Source organism: Mustela nigripes, chromosome 7 (assembly GCF_022355385.1).
Source record: "Mustela nigripes isolate SB6536 chromosome 7, MUSNIG.SB6536, whole genome shotgun sequence".
NCBI lineage: Eukaryota > Metazoa > Chordata > Mammalia > Carnivora > Mustelidae > Mustela > Mustela nigripes.
This window is the reverse complement of record NC_081563.1, coordinates 135,990,761-136,009,408: the sequence shown is the minus strand read 5'-3', so window position 1 is coordinate 136,009,408 and position 18,648 is coordinate 135,990,761. Positions and strand designations below refer to the sequence as shown.

At 47.6% G+C, this 18,648-nt stretch overlaps 1 protein-coding gene across 4 annotated transcripts in view; it reads left to right on the top strand.

Moving 5' to 3' along the window:
* The window catches only part of LOC132022055 (serine/threonine-protein phosphatase 4 regulatory subunit 1-like), an 82,969-nt gene that overhangs the window by 57,423 nt on the left and 6,898 nt on the right, over window positions 1–18,648 (top strand). For all 4 annotated transcript variants that reach the window (XM_059407295.1, XM_059407296.1, XM_059407294.1 and 1 more), the window contains 10 exons: window positions 4,254–4,361; window positions 5,206–5,271; window positions 7,502–7,660; window positions 8,234–8,418; window positions 9,491–9,948; window positions 11,893–12,086; window positions 14,669–14,764; window positions 15,654–15,839; window positions 16,106–16,267; window positions 17,181–17,281. In XM_059407295.1, the coding sequence (XP_059263278.1) occupies window positions 4,254–4,361; window positions 5,206–5,271; window positions 7,502–7,660; window positions 8,234–8,418; window positions 9,491–9,948; window positions 11,893–12,086; window positions 14,669–14,764; window positions 15,654–15,839; window positions 16,106–16,267; window positions 17,181–17,281 (1,715 nt within the window). The remainder of the gene's footprint in view (window positions 1–4,253; window positions 4,362–5,205; window positions 5,272–7,501; window positions 7,661–8,233; window positions 8,419–9,490; window positions 9,949–11,892; window positions 12,087–14,668; window positions 14,765–15,653; window positions 15,840–16,105; window positions 16,268–17,180; window positions 17,282–18,648) is intronic.

Here is an 18,648-nt window from a genome sequence, read left to right as displayed (position 1 = left end):
GTTAAATATAATTATTGATTGTATTTGGACTTAATTCTGCCATGTTGGCATTTTTTCCCCTATTTCTCTCCTCTGTTTTCATTCCTCTGTTCTTTCCTGCCTTCTTTTGGACTAGTGGAGTATTTCTGTAGTACTCGACTCTAATTCCTCGGTAGGATTTTCAAGAACCGTAGCCCCTGCCACAACGTCATCCACTCGCTCCTTCTCTCTGCTGTTGTTTTCATACACATGATGACACATACTCCCATTAGGGAACTGGTAATACAATATTATAAATTCTGATTCAAACAATTGAAGAAATTAAGAAAGGAGAAAAAATATACTCACACTTTGACCATTTGGGTACTCTTCCTTTCTTTCTTAGACTGGAGTTTCTGTCTGGTATCATACTTTCAGCCTGAAGAACTTCAGTACTTTTTTTAGCTTGATTGGCTGAGGATGAGCTTTCTGTTTTTATCCAAAAATGCCTTTATTTTGCCTTCACCTTTGGCTAACATTTTACTGGATATTGACTTGTGGGTTGATTGGTTTGTTTTTATTTTTCTGGCATTTCTTTAACTTCTTGTCCTGTCGTCTTCTGGAGAAGTCAGCTGCCATTCATACGGTACTGCGTTTATAGCATCCTTTTTTAATCTGACTGCTAGTAAGATTCTTCTCTCCATCTTGGCAGAATGAGCACTCATCCTGCTTTGCATTTAGCAAACTCGTTAGATTTGTGTGTTGATGCTCTTCATCTGATGTTGGAAGTTTGGGGCCAGTGTTCCTCTGCGTACTTTTTTTTCTGGACCATTCTCTTTCTCCTTTCAGCCTAGGGCTCCGATCATACAAAGCTGGGGTGCTTCCTTTTGCCCCACAGGTCTTTGAGGTTCTTTTTGTTGTTTTAGTCATTTTTCTCTCTGATGTTCAGATTTGATCATTTTTATTGATCTGTCTTTAAGTTCAGTGACTCTTGTCATCTCTGACCTGCTGGTAGGTCTACCCATTAGGTTTTTAATTTCAGTTATTGTATCTTTCAACTCTAGAATTTCCACTCTGACCTTTTTTTAGTGTCTGTATCTCTGTAATATAGAGAGTCATTATATGTTCTTTATGCTTGCATTTTCCTCTTAATCCTTGTTATATTTATAGTAGCTTTTTAAAAGTCCTTGTCTAACAGTTGTGGCATTTGGATCATTTTGGTATTGATTTCCATCGATGCTTTTTTTTCTTTATTGTGGGTCACCTTTTCCTGTCAACACATGGGTAGGTATTTTTAATTGAACACCACACATTGTAAGTGATACAGTGCAGAGACTCAGGATTCTGTTTTATTTCTCTAAAGTGATTTTTTTTTTTGGTAGTAGATGCTTATTTCATTTTATAAAGTACTCTAAAGTAATTTTTGATGTAGCAGACGTGTGTCTTGTCTGGACTCCACCACCCTGCTGTCTCCTTGGTGGTGAGCAGCTGCTGAAATCTCTGCTCAGTTTACTTTGTTTCTGGCTATTGCTCCTTTGCCGGGTACCTTGGGAAGACCATGTGTGTACAATTTAACAGCCAGCCAGCCAGCCAGAGAGCTCAGCGAATTGAATACACAGATTTTGGACCTATCTTCCACATCTTTATCATTGAAGTTCATCTTTTTTTTTTTTTTTTTAAAGATTTTATTTATTTACTTGACACAGAAAGAGAGAGATCACAAGCAGGCAGAGTAGCAGAGAGAGACGGGGAAGCAGGCTCCCCGCCAAGCAGAGAGCCCAATGCGGGGCTCGATTCCAGGACCCCGAGATTATGACCTGAGCCAAAGGCAGAGGCTTAACCCACTGAGCCACCCAGGCACCCTGTAGTTCATTTTTGAAGAATGACCTCTGCTCTAGCTTCTGCCTTTTGGTTGCTCCCCAGGGCTCTCAAATGGTAGTTTTTAATTTTTTTTTTTCAAGATTCTGTAATTGTTATGTGCCGGAGGGTATGTTGGACCAAGTTGCTGTCTTATTACCACCAGGCTTGATTGATTCTTTTTTATAGTTTCCATTTCTTTGAAGAGACTTCCATTCTGTTCATGCAGTTAACTATTTCCTATCGGTCTTTGAGTGTACTTAAAACAGCTGCATTAACACCTTTTTAAAGTCTGCTCATGCTAATGTCTGGATCTTCTGTGAGTTTGTTTTTCAACAAACATATTTTTCTTGGCTATGGGTCACATTTTCCTATTTCCTATTTCCTCTCATGTCTATGGATATTTTTTCCTAGATACCTGGTTTTTTTTTTTTCAATGTTAAAAGTTTTAAATTTTAATTCCACTGTAATTAACACACAAAGTTATATTAGTTTCAGATGAACATTGTAGTGATTCAGCAATTCTATACATTACTCAGTGTTCATCATGATAAATATAATGTCTATGAATTTTTTATTGCCTCTTATTAGCTTCCTGATGAAACACTGTAGAAACTCTGGATTCTGTTATTTTCTTCCGAAGAATATTGACTTTGTTCTAGCAAAGGGTTCAGATTCTCTTTCTCCTGTAAAAATAGCCAGCAGCTAAAAGCACTAAGTTCCTTCTGCCTTCAAGCAATTGGCTTTCTCCTGTGAACCCCACCATCTCTTCTGTGTATGCAGGGCTCTGAGATCAGCCACGGATTAGAGTGGTATTTAATCACAGATTTGGGGGCTCTCCCTTTTTTCTTTTTTTAGCTCCCTCCTTCCTTCCTTCCCAGGATTTCTACCCTCATGTTTTGGCTCCTTTGGCAACCTCACTCTTCGTTCTCTGACTTTTCAGGCCAGTAAAGCTGTAACTTCTGCTTGGAGTCCAGCCACACTGCATAGCCATGCAGAACAGGGGGTGTGCTTGGACAGAAAAGCAGGAGCAATGCACATTTCCCTCAGCATGGCTCCTTCTCTTAAGGATTTGCTTTCCGGTAGTTTCCACCAGCACTTGGTCACTCTCCAGTGCCTACCAGACATTTTCTTCTTCTTTTATTTATTTTATTTTAATTGCAGCATATTAACATACAGTATAATGTTAGTTTCAGGCATACAATCCAGTGACTCAGCCCTTCCATACAACATCCAGTGTTCATCGTGACAGGTGCACTCCTTCACCCCATCACCTACTTCCCCATCCCCCCACCCAACTCCTCTCTGGTGACCATCAGTTTGTTCTACATAGTTAGGAAGAGTCTGTTTCGTGGTTTTGCTTCTCTCTGTCTTTTTTTTCCTTTGCTCATTTGTTTCTTAAATTTCAAATATGAGTGAAATGATATGGTATTTGTCTTTCTCTGACTTATTTCACCTAGCGTTATACCCTCTAGCTCCATCCACGTCATTGCAAATGGCAAGATTCCATTCTTTTTGGTGGCTGTGTAATATTCCTTCATGTATATATGTGTGTTTATACATGATACACACACACACACATTTGCACACACACACCACATCTTCTGTATACAGTCATCTATATAGTATACAGTCAGTGGACATTTGGGCTGCTCCCATACTTTGGCTGTAAATAATGCTGCAATAAACATAGTCTGTAGGGGCATGTGTCCACTTGAATTAGTGTTTTTGTATTTTGTTTTTTTTTTAAGATTTTATTTATTTCTTTGACAGAGAGAGAGAGAGAGAGAGAGCGCACAGGTAAGCAGAGAGGTAGGCAGAGAGAGAGGGGGAAGCAGTTTCCCCGCTGAGCAGAGAGCCCGATGCGGGGCTTGATCCCAGGACCCTGAGATCATGACCCGAGTTGCAGGCAGAGGCCCAACCCACTGAGTCACCCAAGCGCCCCTGTGTTTGTATTTTGGGGGCGAATACCCAGTAGGGCAGTTGCTGGCTTGCCTACCAGTCATTTTTACTCTCTGACCAGCTGTCACTGTGCATTCTGCCTCACCACTGGTGGGTTTTGGTCATATCACTTAAACCTCTTGGAGTGTCCTTATCTGCAAAAGTGAGGATCGGTCATACCCAGGTCATAGGGTTTGGGGAAAGTAAAATGGTCAGTACACACAAAGTGTTCGTTGAAGTTTCAGATGTACACTGGGCACCTGGCAAATGGCGACTCTTGAGCCTTAGACGGACCCTTATTGGAGTAAACCTTGAGGACTTCTTAGCCTTCTATTGATGCTATCACTTGACAAAACTCAAAGGAAGGTGTTCTCTGTGTTTACTTCCTGGCTATTTTGGCAATATTTTGAATATCAGCTTTTGGAATTTAATTAGTGTTACGTGCAATACACGTGCTTTGGTATTTCAAGTGACTCTAATTTTTCTCTTATCTATAGCTAATCTGCAAACTGGTTTCCGTGCTGAGTAAGAGCACCGTCGAACACCTGCTGCTCCCTCGATTCTGCGAATTGTGTGGTGACGGGAAGTTCTTTCAAGTTCGGAAGGTTGGAACATACAGTCTCAAAACTTGAAAAATTCAGAACGTTAGACAGTTCAAAATCGTTTCCTTGGCAGTGTCCTGACTTCTTCAGTAGACACAGGCTGGAAGAGACATGTGGGCCCTGTGACCTGAGTGAGGCAAATGTGTGAGCAGCGTCGCCCATTTTTACTGAAACCAGGGCGCATGTAGGGACCGGAGACGAGATCCTGTGAGAGGAAGCCCGTTGCTGTTAGACATGGGGGGACCAGCCCTGGGACCTCGCTGGTTGCAGTTAGATGCTGTCGCCCTGACATGCTTGGTCTTTCGATTCCCAGCCTGCTTTGCTCTGGGACCCTCTTACCTTGGCCATACCGTCTAAAGCGAGCCCCTGCCTCCCTTTCCCTTTTAGTTGCTTGTTCGTTTGGTTACCAGGTTCTTACCTAACCCTTTCTAAGGCCACTAGGCACCTCCCCCAACAGCCTCCCCGTCCTCGTCCTCCCCCTCCGTGCTGCGTGACTGTTCCTCTTCCCTCTGGTCTCTCCTCATGACGCATCGGCAAGAAAGATAGGCCTCATTTGCCATGCAGAGAATGTTAAGGGTCTCTTTCGCTTTATTGCTAACCAAATGCATTATGTATGGAGATCAATTAGGAGCCAGAAAGTGCAGGGATTTGGTACTGTGTTGTAAATTTTCGGTTTCCAATGCACTGGAGGCACTAGGCTGGGCCGTGTGGGCGGCAGGCTTGGTAAGTGCCTGCTGGCCGCCCGACTAGAGGGGTCATTGCCCCCGAGGCTTCTTGTTAGCTGTCACAATTTGGTAAGACAAAAAGGAAGCAAAGAATAATGGGTATGCCTCTTGCCTTTTTTAAGGTGTGTGCTACAAATTTTGGTGATATTTGTCATGCCGTTGGACAAGAAGCCACTGAGAAATTTTTGGTATGTGAAGTTTTGCCACTCGTAATTGCTATAGTGCATTTCTTAGGGCACTTTTAAAATCGGCTTGAAGTTTTATATTTATGAATCTGTTACTTTGGAATGACAGCTCAATTTTGCATTCATCAGTTCTAAATTTCTTGACTTCCAAAGCCAATGTTTGTCATGAGCATTAGGCAGCTGGTCCATGGAACAACAGGGCTGTCGCCCCGGCCCACTTTCCTGTGGGCTTTTGCTGTCGCCTCCTAACTGGTCGCTTTCCCTGGTTTCTTCTCACTGTCGAAGCCACTTGATCTGTCTCTTTTCCTCTGCTCTTTCTAGAACATTGCTCTACCATCTCGCTCCTGGTCATCAAGACAAGTGGGGTTTTTTCTGGGTTACGGGTTAAAATCCAGACCCTTTTTGGCCTTCCGGGTCCCCTCATAAGTGCTTTTCCAGCCTCACTACCAGCTGCCTTCCTCAGGTCTTAACACTGCGCCGGCCTGGGCAGGTCTCACCTTTGGCCATGCATCTGAATCATGGGAGGGGCAGGGAGGCAGGGAGGCAGGTAAAGCCCAGGGGTCTGCATTTCTGAAAAACCCCCTCGTGATTCTGATGCACAGCAGGGCAGAGAAGCATTTCACTAGCCAGTGGGTGGCTTTTCAGCTCCCTGGAGGCTTCCTGCTTTTCCCCCTTCCACACCTCGGCTCATTACTGCCCCTCTCTTTCTAGTGTCTTCCCCACCTGGTGGGACCCACACTTCAAACCCAGCTTGAAGGTGCATATGCCTCTGTCAAGTTCTCTCCTTGTCTGGACTTATCTACCCACTGTGCCAGAGAGAATTAATTTCTCCCTTTTCAGCATCCCCATAACATTTTGCTCAGAGTACGTGCTTGTCTCTTATCACACCTCATTATAGTTTTGCTGATGTGGGATCTTCACCTTATCATGTTCATCTCTGTTTCCCTGGTGCCTACGCAGAGCTATGCTAACTGAGTGCTTACCACTTTTATTTGACAGGCTATCCAACCTGTATTTTTATTGGACTTTTATTGGACAGGATTTTTATTGGTCGGGACATCTAACCTGTATGGTTAGAATCTAACCTCAAAAGAGCATACTCTTTAAATCGATTTTTAAATTTAAGTTCAGAAGCTCATTTTATTTTATTTCAAGTGCAAGCCATGTCAACATAGTTATGACCCCAAAATAATTTGTTGTTGTTCTGAGTGTACAGCGAGTGTTGTCTTCCACTTAATGTAGCTGAAGGAAGAACAGCAGTGGCCAACATAGCAATCTTCCTGTGGGAAGACATTTCCATGAGTATATGTTCCCATTTGTGGATCATTTTGGCTGATGATTTTACATTAGGATATAAAAAACAGCCTCATTTTTAAACGATAACATTTATTTATTTATTTATTTATTTATTTATTTATTTTTGAGAAAGAAAGCATGGGAGCTGGGGGAATGGGCAGAGAGAGAGAGAAAGAATCTTAAGCAGGCTGCACACTCAGTGTAGAGCCTGATGTGGGGCTCGATCTCATGACCCTGAGATCATGACCTGAGCCGAAATCGAGTCGGATGCTTAACTGACTGAGCCACCCGGGCGCTCCATTAAAGGATAAATTTTAAAAGACGATGTGATCATGACCTTCATATAGATAGAAAGAGAACATGCCAAAGACTTTATTTAAGTCATTTATTCATGAGGGAAACAGTAGTGTCCAACACCTGGCTTAATGGAGAACTCAAAGTACCACACATGTGCGGTCAGACCAAGGGATGCTGAGAAGACCTTTCAGGGATTCAGAACTGTTCCACATCCAGGGTGAGAATCAAGTGCATTCCGTTGGGACACAATTTGCATTTCTGTGAACAGGAATTATTTGCTTTACTATCAGTTGTACCTTCTATCACTAAAGGACCCGACTCAAAGATCCTACTACCTGGATGGGTGAGCTAGTTGGGATATCTACTCGATCTCAAAGTCATCTCACAATTTTTCTCTATATAATTCACATAGCACTTGCTATATGAGTATTAGCCTTTAACCAAGTCATTTATTAGAATTCAAAGGTAAAGGAAATGTTTCTTTATTCTTACCATTTCTTTTTGCCTCAAATGATTCCTTTTAGACTAGTATATATTTCCCATATATTTATGGCTCTGCCTTAATTACATCATTAAAAAAGGTTCTGCCCTTCCTCAGGGTAACCAAGTTTGAGCAGCATGATTTTATTTGCTTTGGTAGATCCCAAAGTTTTTTGAGCTCTGCTCAGACAGTGTTTGGGGGATGCGAAAAGCCTGCGCAGAGTGCTTCATGGCGGTGTCCTACAGCGTGCCCCCCGAGGTCCGCAGAGCCCAGCTGTCACCCCTATTCATCAAGCTCATCAGCGACCCCTGCCGATGGGTAAGTGTGGGTGGCTCGGCAGTGCTGGCCGCCAGCCACCGCTCCCTGACTGGCCTCAGCTTGGCCTCTGGACTTGGGACTGTGTATTTTGTCTTTTCGGTTCCTACTTGGCTTACTTAGACCTCGTGGGGATCGGAGCACTTGAAATCTCCAAAGCCTGGGTGCCTGTGAAGAAGGTGGCACGTGGCACGCACCCTCACGTTTGTAGTGACTGGCCATGAAAGAGCGGAGACGTGAGCAGGGAAATGCTAACCGGAGAGTCCCCTTCGCTGTTCCTTCCGCACACGTGCCGTCACGATCAGTAGTGGTCTGCTCAGGCGCTTTATGAGTCTGGACTTATTTGATGTGGAATTAAAATTCCAAAAGTATAAAAACTGCACAATGGTACTAAGTTTTTTTTGATTTTCTGTTGCAAATAGTTGATTTGGGATTTGGAGGACAACTTAGACAGCAGTAGATCTGTTGGGACATAACTCGGCAGGCAGCGACTTGCCCAGTTGGTCGGCCAGCTGCCCGGCCGGGGGTCAGACTTGGCCCATGCCACATTCACTGCGCTGTGCTCTCTGCTTGCAGGTGCGCCAGGCCGCCTTCCAGTCCCTGGGCCCCTTCATTTCCACCTTCGCAAATCCCTCCAGGGCCGGCCTCTGTATTCGAGAAGATGGCACCCTGAGCATCCGACCACCGGCTCAGGATTTGGACTCTGATCTCCCCTCCGGGGCCCCCTGTGCGGGCAGTTCTGGCAACACTTTCTCAGCCTGGTGAGCTCTGAGCAGGATAATTACCAGGGCCCACACGGCACCTCAAGCGTCCACCTAAAATTTTAGCAATTATCTTGTCTGGAGTTTTAGTAACAGTGACCTTCTGGGCAAGATGGGATATTAGAGCTTTAATTATGTAAAGAAGCAAAAGTAATTGCAATAATGATTTTGAAACATGACTACTGGGTTATAAATAATGAAGCTACTGTGTCTCCTAAATTTAGATAAAATATTCATTGAGGGTAGTGATTAAATAACCTGTAAAGGAAACTTTCTCTTACTTTTTGATTAATGAAGTTCTTTGGATAATTTACATAGGCAAGATGTGAGGTCTCCCAAATGGCTGTTTGTGCCCTGGTGTCACATGCCCATAAACCCAGGATGTTATCTGCACGCACAGGTGACAGTCCTGACCCACTATTAGCGGATGCTATCCCGCCTTTCTAGTAAGTTCTAGGTGATTGATCTTGGAGTTCTTCATCTTTCCTCGGAGGTCGACTGGCACACACCAGCCAGACCGTCTGAGGTCATCGCTAAGTGGCTCTCCCGTGCTAATGTCCTAGTGGAGCAGGAGAGTAGTGCTGTACAGCTCAGAGGGTATCCATCTTTTCACCATTGGTGCTCCCTCCCCTCTGTCCATCTCCACCCAAATTCACTGAGCTCCTGCTGGTGTCCGGCCTGTGCGGCACCTCTTCCTCGGGACTCTCCCAGTGGTTTCGGTGGCTTTCGTGTCCCAGTGGCTGCCCCCTGGTGGAGGTACTGACGGCAGGGAGTGCCTGTATTCTGCCCACTAAGGCAGACGCCAGGGCTCATCCACCCCTTGGACAGAACAGAGGGACTGGCTGAACGTCTGCATGGCATCTTCAGCACGCATGATACTCCCGAGGAGGGGGGCAGTGGGGACTGACTGGACCTTTTATGCTCTTGTGAGGTTATGAGCTTCTGGCCCTAGGAGTTTGGATGGCCAGGTAGAGAGGAGGTCGGGGCTTGGGAGGATGCGGGGCTCACGTTCTCCCATTTTACTTCCAGTCCATTACATGGTGCTAAAAGTACTCCCTCCGTCTTCCCTTAGTTCCGCGAAGCCGGTGCGTACGGAGCCAGACCTGCCCACAGGAGGCACGCCAGTGGAAACCGGTGATTTCCATCGGGTCGCTAGCTCGGATGGCCTCAAGGCAGACTCAGTAGAAGACTCTGCCTTGGCTGGAGCCGAGTTGACCAGGCTTTCCCCGGCGACCAGTGCCTCCTTGAAGCTCCCTGCTGGGAGTGACCTCCCCATCCACAGCCTCCCTGGACCAGGCTCCTCTACCTGCCCAGAGGGTCCTGAGGATGTATTCAGTAATTTCTTTTATTGGCGAACTCCTCTCCCTGACATAAGCAAGGACCTAGAGCTGCTTCTGAGTGAGGCTGGGCCCCAGGAGGAGGGCTGTAGCAGGCCCAAGACTGTGCAGCACAGCTGCGTGGCCAGGAGCGAGATTCAGAAAGTCCTTGATAGTTTGCAGGAGCATCTGATGAATGATCCAGATGTTCAAGGTAAGCATTGTCTGCCATGATGGAGGAGGAAACAGGGTATCTGAGGGTTGTGTGCTGGCTAGGCCGTGTGCCGCTGCGCCTGCGTGTACATGTGCGTGTGTGTATATGTGCTCACTTCGTGTGCACTGTGCACAGATGGCCAGGAGAGGGTCTCTCGGCCTCAGCGCCACCGGAGCCCTGGGGACCTCTGTGCAGGGCAGCTGTGCGAGGCTGAAGGTCGCTCAGCTAGGATGGCAGGTAGCGTGGGGGTGTATCTGTAGCGCTGGAAATTTTATTAGCTCCTCAGACGCTCTTACATCACTTCCTATGTGATGGGGCTTTTTCTAGGTACGAACAACTAAGGATGATGCTCCTTTCGGAGCTTATTAGCTCAGCCCTGAGCCAAACTTTAAGGTTTTTGTCTTTGTACAGCAAGCGAAAGTACAACTTCTTTGGGGTGTTTTTCATGTTATGACTAGTGCTCCCACTGAGCGTCTGATCTGGGAGCCAGCCTCGCGATCCATATCCATTATCACGCCTCCTCTTGCTCTAAACAGTGCTATATTTGTATTCTTCCTTGGGTTGGGGAGATCGGGAAAAACAACACTTGCTGCTGTTGCCGGGCAAAGATTTGTGAAGCTTTCGGGAAAGGAAATATGAAAATCAAGTTAGTCCTGTGATTATTCTTTCTCTTTAAATTTATAAAGGAAATTAAGTCAATGGTTGCCGAAGGAATGAGCACATGTAACATATCACTTCTAATAGCTATAGACAAAGGTCTGTTTTTGGAAACCACATTTCTAAAACGGCGTTCATGTCAGTGCTGGGCCCCAGGCCGGGTGCTAGGCAGCAGTGACAGGCACATGGTTTCGTGGAAGGAGCTCCATACACTGCCACCAGCACAGGCTGTGGCGGGGGCTGGGGCGGGAGGCTGTGTGACGCACTGTGCCAGCACAGGGCGGGATGCCTGGCGCCAGAGGGAGTGTCTGGGAGAAGACCTTGCAGAGCGGGAGGCATTTCATGTGGGCCCCAAAAGGTGACAGCTAGGAACGCACTGCAGAGGATGGGGAGGGCCCTTGAAATCATTTGTAAAATCTTGCATGTATGTGCGTGCCTCGTGTCCATAGTTTTTGTCAGAGCTCAGATCGATCCGTGACCCCAGAAGTTTCAGAAATAAACAGCATGTTGGGGATTTGGGGACTGGCTGCAGCTGGAGACGTGACTCGGGCCATCGGGAAGGACCTGGTGGGTTGCACTAGGGAGGTGGGATCTTGTCCTGGGCTGAGTGGGGAGTTAGCTATGAACTCTGAACATTTTAATGAATCTTGAGGTCTGTTGAAGTTAACTTGTAGAAAGCAGGATGTAGGCACTATTTTGTGTGTGTGTGTGTGTGTGTGTGTGTGTGTGTATCTGGAGATGGACATCAGATTGTTTTTACAGAAAAGTGTGTGAAATTTGTCATCTGCTGTTAGGAGGGTCTCGGGCAGTCACGCTGTGGACAAATGAATAGTCCTTGGGGCTTGGTGAGCGAGATCTGTACTCATCTCTGTGCACAGAGATGGATCGATTTCTGTGGGTATTTGGTGTGGGGAGGAGCAGGACCCCCTCACCGAGAGCGTGGACCTCCCGGATGCTGGCCTTCGGAACAGCGCGTTGTCTTTCTGTGAGAGATGACGGAGGTGAACTCTGACTGTCCTCACTGAGGCGTTTCGAGTTCAGATTTGATGCTCTGTGCATGGCTGGCGTTTAGTTGGAATAGTTAAAGTTAATGGCCGTAAATATCACCACCTCCCCGAGAGCTCATTCTAGGACTCCAGGGCCCGCCCACCGCCGGGACAGATGTGTTGATGGTGCATGCGTGTGGCATACCTGCTTCCAGACTGGCTTGTTGCAAAGACCCTTCTCAAGTGAATCCCTACAAACCAAATAAAGTTATTAAAATTCTTCAAACTTCTCTCCCTGCAGCTCAGGTCCAGGTCTTATCAGCTGCTCTGAGAGCCGCACAGCTTGACTCTGTGAATGAGCCCGAGCACCAGGGGACGGAAGGTCAGAACGAGGGGTCCGTTTCAGCTCCCAGCCCTGCGCCTGACAGTCCCATGGCTCTCTCGGCTTCCTCAGCACAGAAGGAGCCCTCTGAGCCCAGGATATTACGAAGCACAGTGAGTGTTTGCCCTGTCCCTCTGCCATGGAGGGCGTGACAGAGGTCACAGAGCTGCGTTTTCTTTTATTACTATATCCTGGCAGAGATGATAAATGGCAAATTTAATTTTACTCTTAAGGTCATGTTTTGGATAACGAGACAACCAATCAATCAGGTGATTGATAACTCTGACTCTCCTCCACCAAAACAGAGTGGGGAGACCCACAAGCACCTTCCTGCTTCTTCAAAGATGTCGAGTCTCGGGTCTTTGTGGGGATTGACCATATATGTGCCAGTTTCCCTGCTGCTTTACAAGGAGGGTTCTGCGGGCCCTAGAGCTGAAAGCCAGCCTCGGCCTCAGCAGGCGGACTGCCACGTCCAGCCCTCGCTCCGGCGATGCTCATTGGGCATGTGGTCACCCCAGTAGAGGTACTGGCCAGACATCAGAGGAGAGACTTGAAAAGCAGCTCAGCAGCTTTTATCATGCAGCCTGGAACTCGGCCCTGTGAGGTGGGGACTCGGCATCCAGGAAGGGCTGGGGGCCCGAGGCTCTCGGGCACTGGCAGTCTCCATAGCTTTCCAGCTCATGAGGGCAGAGGCTCTGATGCCTTCTGAACTCCTAGTGACCGGCTCTGACCGCTTTGAGCTGGGTCAGAGTGAGACTAGAGAATTAAAATCCGGGTGGGGTCCAAGATCATCAAGTCCTGGGCGTGTGGGCATCTCCTCATTTCCTGTGCCGTTGTGGGTCATCTCTTCAAGCCCGTGGTCTCTAAGGCCAGAGTACCGATTGTTCCACCATCCGTGCAATGGATAATTGGATCCTAGCAACAGAATGAACTTAACACCTCCCTTCCCGTCTAGGCCTGTGCCAATAAAACAAAACAAAAGACCTACTTAGAAGCCTGAATATAAAATGTTTAGGAGTTTGTGATGGTTGTCTTTGATTCGTATAAAATGAGGGGGTAACCTATTTTGCTGGTTTATTTTCAGAAATAGGCAAGAAAATGGTTGTTACCCATGTTGCCTAGAATGTGGAAGTCACAGGTTAGGTAGAAAGGCATGGCTATGTCCACTGTGGTGGAGACCTGATCGGACTAGGGCTTCTTCGTCACGTGCATAAGTGAGAGGAATGGAAATGAGCAGATTCTTCCAAGTTGGCTCTGCTGCCTGAAGGATTTTTGAAGGGCTCATGCAAGCTGACCTTCGGTTTATGTTGTAAGATGTCAGGGCTCTTGAATTTGTGGCTTGATTCTTCGGTTCCACTGGGAGTAGTCAGGATGCTTCCACTTGCAAAAGAAGGAAAAGGGACCAAAAAACTCCCAGAGCTTAGTTGGTAAGGATTTTGTCATCTCGCATAGACGACAGAAGAGTGGCTGAGGCCGGGTGGCTGGTTAACTCGGCTCTTTGGCATTGACCCTGCTCGCTGTTTTTCTGCCCTGCCTTCTTAGCACACCACCTGAGTCTTGAGACGCCCTTTGTGAGGGATGCGGGGTTGGGGGGGGGGGTGTTGGTTGCTTCTCACTGGTGTCTTTTGACTGCCCGGTGGCTTTTGGGGGAGATGACCTCACAATGCCAACTGCACTGAAAACTCTGGAATCAGATTAACTCCCGAAAGAAGAACAGTGATTATTACACATTAAGGTATATGAAGTTACGAACTTGGAGAAATTGAGGTCTTAGGTTATCATGCCCAAATATTTCTGTTTTATCCTGTCCTCTATTAAAATAAGCAGTATATTTCAGTGAAAATCTTGGGAATTGAAGGCTGTGGTAGCATGCCTCAGAGCAAACGAAGCATCTATCGGTGTATTAATCGACTTTCCTGGATCATATATTGAGCTGATTTGTCAGGATCCATTAAGCTGGTAGACAGTATGACATTTCAAGTGCACGTGGGAACCCATGTGATGGGTGGTGGAGAAGGTCAGGTTCATCTCCGCTAATGTAATCAATGATCAGAGACCAATATGTCACTGTTGAGTGTTCTTGCTCATATTAATTGTTAACCTACTGAAAAGGTTCATCAGCAAACATTAGAAGTGTTTGTACATGTGAAAATCGAGAATAGTTTTCCAGGTAAATACTCCTTTATGGGCCACGTCTTCCCCCAAATTAGACAGGTCTTCCCCTTGTCTGTCTGCCCGCCCCGGCGGGTCCACACTGCTGCGCGTCTCCAGCTCCCCAGAAGTACTGGATGCGCTTGCTTGCCCTGCCGTCTGCATGGTTTGTGTCTTCAGTGTGTGACTCTTACAAGGGGGTTGGTTAACCATCCCAGGACCTTAGGCCTTAGAGTGGTCAGTGCAGACTCAAGTGGTGGCTTCTCACGGACATCCACCTGTCTTCTGTAAAGGCCTCAAGCAGTCTTGAGATGAAAAATGCATGATATCTGTTTGCTTTGGCCCCTAAAATCCCTGACCACACCCTCCATACCTGTGCAGTTGTCTTTTTTAACATCTGGAGAGAGACCCCTGACTCCCAGGGAAATGCTAGTCTTGGTCTGCAGCAGTCATTTCCAGCACTGAAAGCGGATTCTTTGAGGAAGAATGATAAAATGGCTCCGTGTTTGGGGTAAGTTGGTAACGTGTCCAATCAACTCTGCAGGACCCCGGCCGACCCTGCGGTGGAGCTGTTGACAGTCTGGAGACGGAGCAGAGGCATCTCCCCGCCCCAATTAAGGAGAAGAAGTCTAAATTACAGGTTTGTTCCTTGAAAAGAAAAGCAAAGAAAAGCGAAAAGAAAAGTCAAAATGTCACCTTTTCTGGGAGTTAAATTTACGAACGGCCATGGGAACTAGGTATTTTTCTTCCGTCAATATTAATACATATCTTCACTCCTTCTTTGTGTTGCTAATATTTCCTCTCTAACTTATTAAAAAAAAACAACAGATTTTAAAGGAGTGCTAAAATCTTTCAAACAATCTAGAACAGTATTTTAATAAAGCAAGTCAAATAGGAGAAAAACCTGACATCTCTGCATTGCGTTCGTATTTAGTGTCTATTTCTACAAGTCATTTCTCATAATCTGAAAAGTTTTTGACAGATTCTTTGATTGACCTGTGTTTGGCTTCGTTTTTTCTTGTGGATAGGCTCTTGTGCTATGTAAGATCTCTTAAATGTTTGAAATTATCTTATCGCCTTGTCCTGACAGAAGAGAAGTAAGTGGGTGTTGTTATAGGAAGGTGCTGTCCCGTCAGCTGGAAAAAGCCATTGATAGCGTGCCCCGGCTGGGGCGCTGGGTGCTGGGCAGCTATGAGAAAAGATCAGATCGTTTCCATTCTCAAGAGCTGTGTGCATCAGACTTAACCCAGCCTTGGTGCCCAGACAGTCCTCTGAGCCATCAAATGTTAGACGAAGTGAGAAAAGATGAGTGTGGGCCTTGCTTTGCATGGTTTGGTCCAAGTTGAAAATTTCACCTGCAGACAAGAAGGCCACCCATCTAGAGCCCCGAGCTTTTCGGAAGGCCTCGGTTTCCCCTGACGTCTCTGCTTTGCAGTTTTCACCCCCAAATCCCAGACTCCTTTGTTTTTCCTGAGCACGCTCCTTCTTCCCTGCGAGCATGATGGTTTCCTTTCTCCACTGTTTCCCAGGACATAATACCTCAGCCCCTGCTAGATCAGTACGTGTCGATGACCGACCCCGCTCGCGCCCAGACCGTCGATACTGACATCGCCAAACACTGCGCCTACAGCCTCCCGGGGGTGGCACTCACCCTGGGCAGGCAAAATTGGCACTGCCTGAGAGACACGTACGAAGCGCTGGCTTCCGATGTGCAGGTAAGAGGAGCCCTTTCAGAGGCACCCACGGAAATGGGGCGGTCCATCTGCTGGGGAGGAAAAGGGGCGCGCGCGCGGGCCTCACTGGCTTACCAGTACCGGCTGCGGGTGCCATTGGCATATTGACGGGGCTCCGATGAGGCGAAGCCCTTGGCGGCCTGTTCCCAGGCAGCATCAGGTTTATTCTAGAAAGGCCACTTACTCTGTTGGTGATGTGGCCTTGTGCTTGCTTTCTGCGGTTTCTCGGTCCTCCTGCGCACTGACAGTGGAAAGTGCGTCGGACCCTGGCCTTCTCCATCCACGAGCTGGCTGTGATTCTCGGGGACCAGCTCACAGCTGCTGACCTGGTGCCCGTCTTCAATGGATTTTTAAAGGACCTGGATGAAGTACGAATAGGAATTCTTAAACACCTGTATGATTTTCTGAAGGTAGGGAGAAGGATTAAAAAGGAAACGCAAACCTTCCCTCTTCCGAACAGTTCTTAAAGCCCGGCCTGTGGAACGCGTCCGTGGACAACCGGAGCAGTGGTCTAGGTTTCTTGGGTTCAGGGGTATCGTCCGGAGGCTTGACACTGGGTATTCTTGTAGTGATGGGTAAATATTTTTTTTATCTTTCCTCGTAATCTCCCTGTCCTTTGGAGTCCTAATTCTGTGCAGTATGGTAGACATGTAGCCTCGTTGGCTCTGTGAGGAGGAAGGAGCCCAGGCCCTCTGGGTCACACGCGGTATGCCAAGAGTCACCCAGGGGAAGAGCCCAGCTGAAACCCAGTCTCAGTTCTGCCTGAAGGGCTCTCTGCAAAACATTGCTGCTTCCCTGCTTGCCTTCTTAATTTTTTTCCTAAAGGGATGATGAGTGTAAAAATAAGACTTTAAAAATGACCTGGAGAAACTAATTACTTGCATCTGCATGACCACGAGCTGCCCTTGACGGATGGGGGTGCCTGATGCACTGGGCTTGGGCTAGCTTTCCCCTCGTGGTGCCGGCGTAGGCGAGCAGAGCCAGCTCCCCGGGAAGCAGCAGCGGCCTTGTCTTCGGAACACACACACATACGTGTTGTTTGCAGGCAGGAAATTATGAGAGAAGAAAGAGCTGGGGGCATGTGGAAATCCACAAGCACTCACCGGGGGAGAGGTTGGAAGCATTCAGGGGTCCATGTGAGGGCTGTTCCCAGCAACGTTAATTCACAGCCACCCCGGGTGATGGATGGAGTTCAGGGCAGTAGGGGAATGCCCAGTCCTTGACAGGGACAAGTGCAGAACTTCAAGGGTGATCAGACAGTATATTTGGGGTCATTTTGAGGGGTTCTCTATTTTTATTTATGTATACATTTTTAAAAAATAGTTGCTTCACGAAGACAAGAGGAGAGAATATCTTTATCAGCTTCAAGAATTTGTAGTGACCGATAACAGCAGGAATTGGAGGTTTCGATATGAACTAGCAGAGTAAGTAAAACCTGTTTGGGGATATGAGAAGGCAAATTAGATGGAATAATTCTTAATTTCCCTACCTTATAATTGATTTCTAAACTAGCAGTAATAGTGTTCTTGCGGATAAAGAGATTATGTTTTTATTCAGGGATAAAGTGAATTCCGAAGCTCTAAATTACAAATACCACGGTCTCCGGGGAGACATTCATTTTCAGATGCAGACAGGGCTCGAGTCACTGTGGAATTAGTGTGTTCTGCTGTTCTCTAAGGCAATTTATTCGAACCAAATAAAAGATGAATCACCCACTCTTCAATATTTTCCTGTTAATCAGAAGAGTTTTTGCCAGAGCTTTCCTGAACATTCTGAGCGCAGCCCTCTCTGCAGGGCACAGCGTGGCGTGTGCACTTCAGCTTCTAAAGAACATGATGCGACAGAGAGAGACAGGGGAAGGTCTCACCCAGACCAGACGATTATTAGATAAAAACGTCGCCCAAGGTGGCTGCTCTCTGTGTGTCATTCTGTGTGTGAAGGGCTTATTTAATCCCGGCTTGTGCTGGCCAGAGGGGTGCAGAGGGTGGGCGCTCTTCTCTAACGGCCACCGCTCTGAATAAGTCTCCGTCCCCAGGCGTGCCCCGTGCTTTGCCACGTGCTCTGCACAGTGCCCAACGGGTTTGGTGGCTGTGGTGGGTGGCCGGGTGGCCATTTGCCCCTTGCCCAGGCTGTCTCTCCCCCAGCTTCAGTTTTCATTTTTCTTATGCTCCACTGGAAATGTTTCCAATCATTGTCTTTGCTGTAGAAATCCATCAAGCTTTTGCAGCTATTCAGGATATGATTTGGCCTGTGCCAGGGGCAAACTAAAAGATTTTCTCTTTGCTGTGATCTTTAATCATTATGCTTAATTTGAGAGATTGAGCTTTTAGTCATTATGCCGTGTTCCCGGTTTACATCGGAGACGAAAACAGGCCCCTGTTTTCCATGAAAGCCTCGCGCCCTCTAGCGGCCGTGCGCGGGAACTCGGCCAGGTCCGCCGCTGGCTGGGCGACCCGCTTCCCCCGGGGCCGGCGGTGGGGGCCGGGGCTGGGGGCCCGGGCTGGGGGGCTGGGGGCTGGGGGCTGGGGGTTGGGGGCCGGGCCTGACTGATCCGCTTCTCCAGGGCCAGGATCGCGACCAAGGGACGGGGGCCGGGCTGACCCGCTTCCCGGGGACCCCAGGGCGGGGGACGGGGCCGGGGCCGGGGCCGGGCCGGACCGGGCCGGCGGGGCTCGCGCCGCGCACAGCGTTATCTCGGAGCTCTGGCTATCTTCCATCTCGGCCGTGGTTATTGAAGCCGGGCCCGCTGATATGAATTCCGTGCTCCCCCTGCCCGTGATATTGCTCTCAT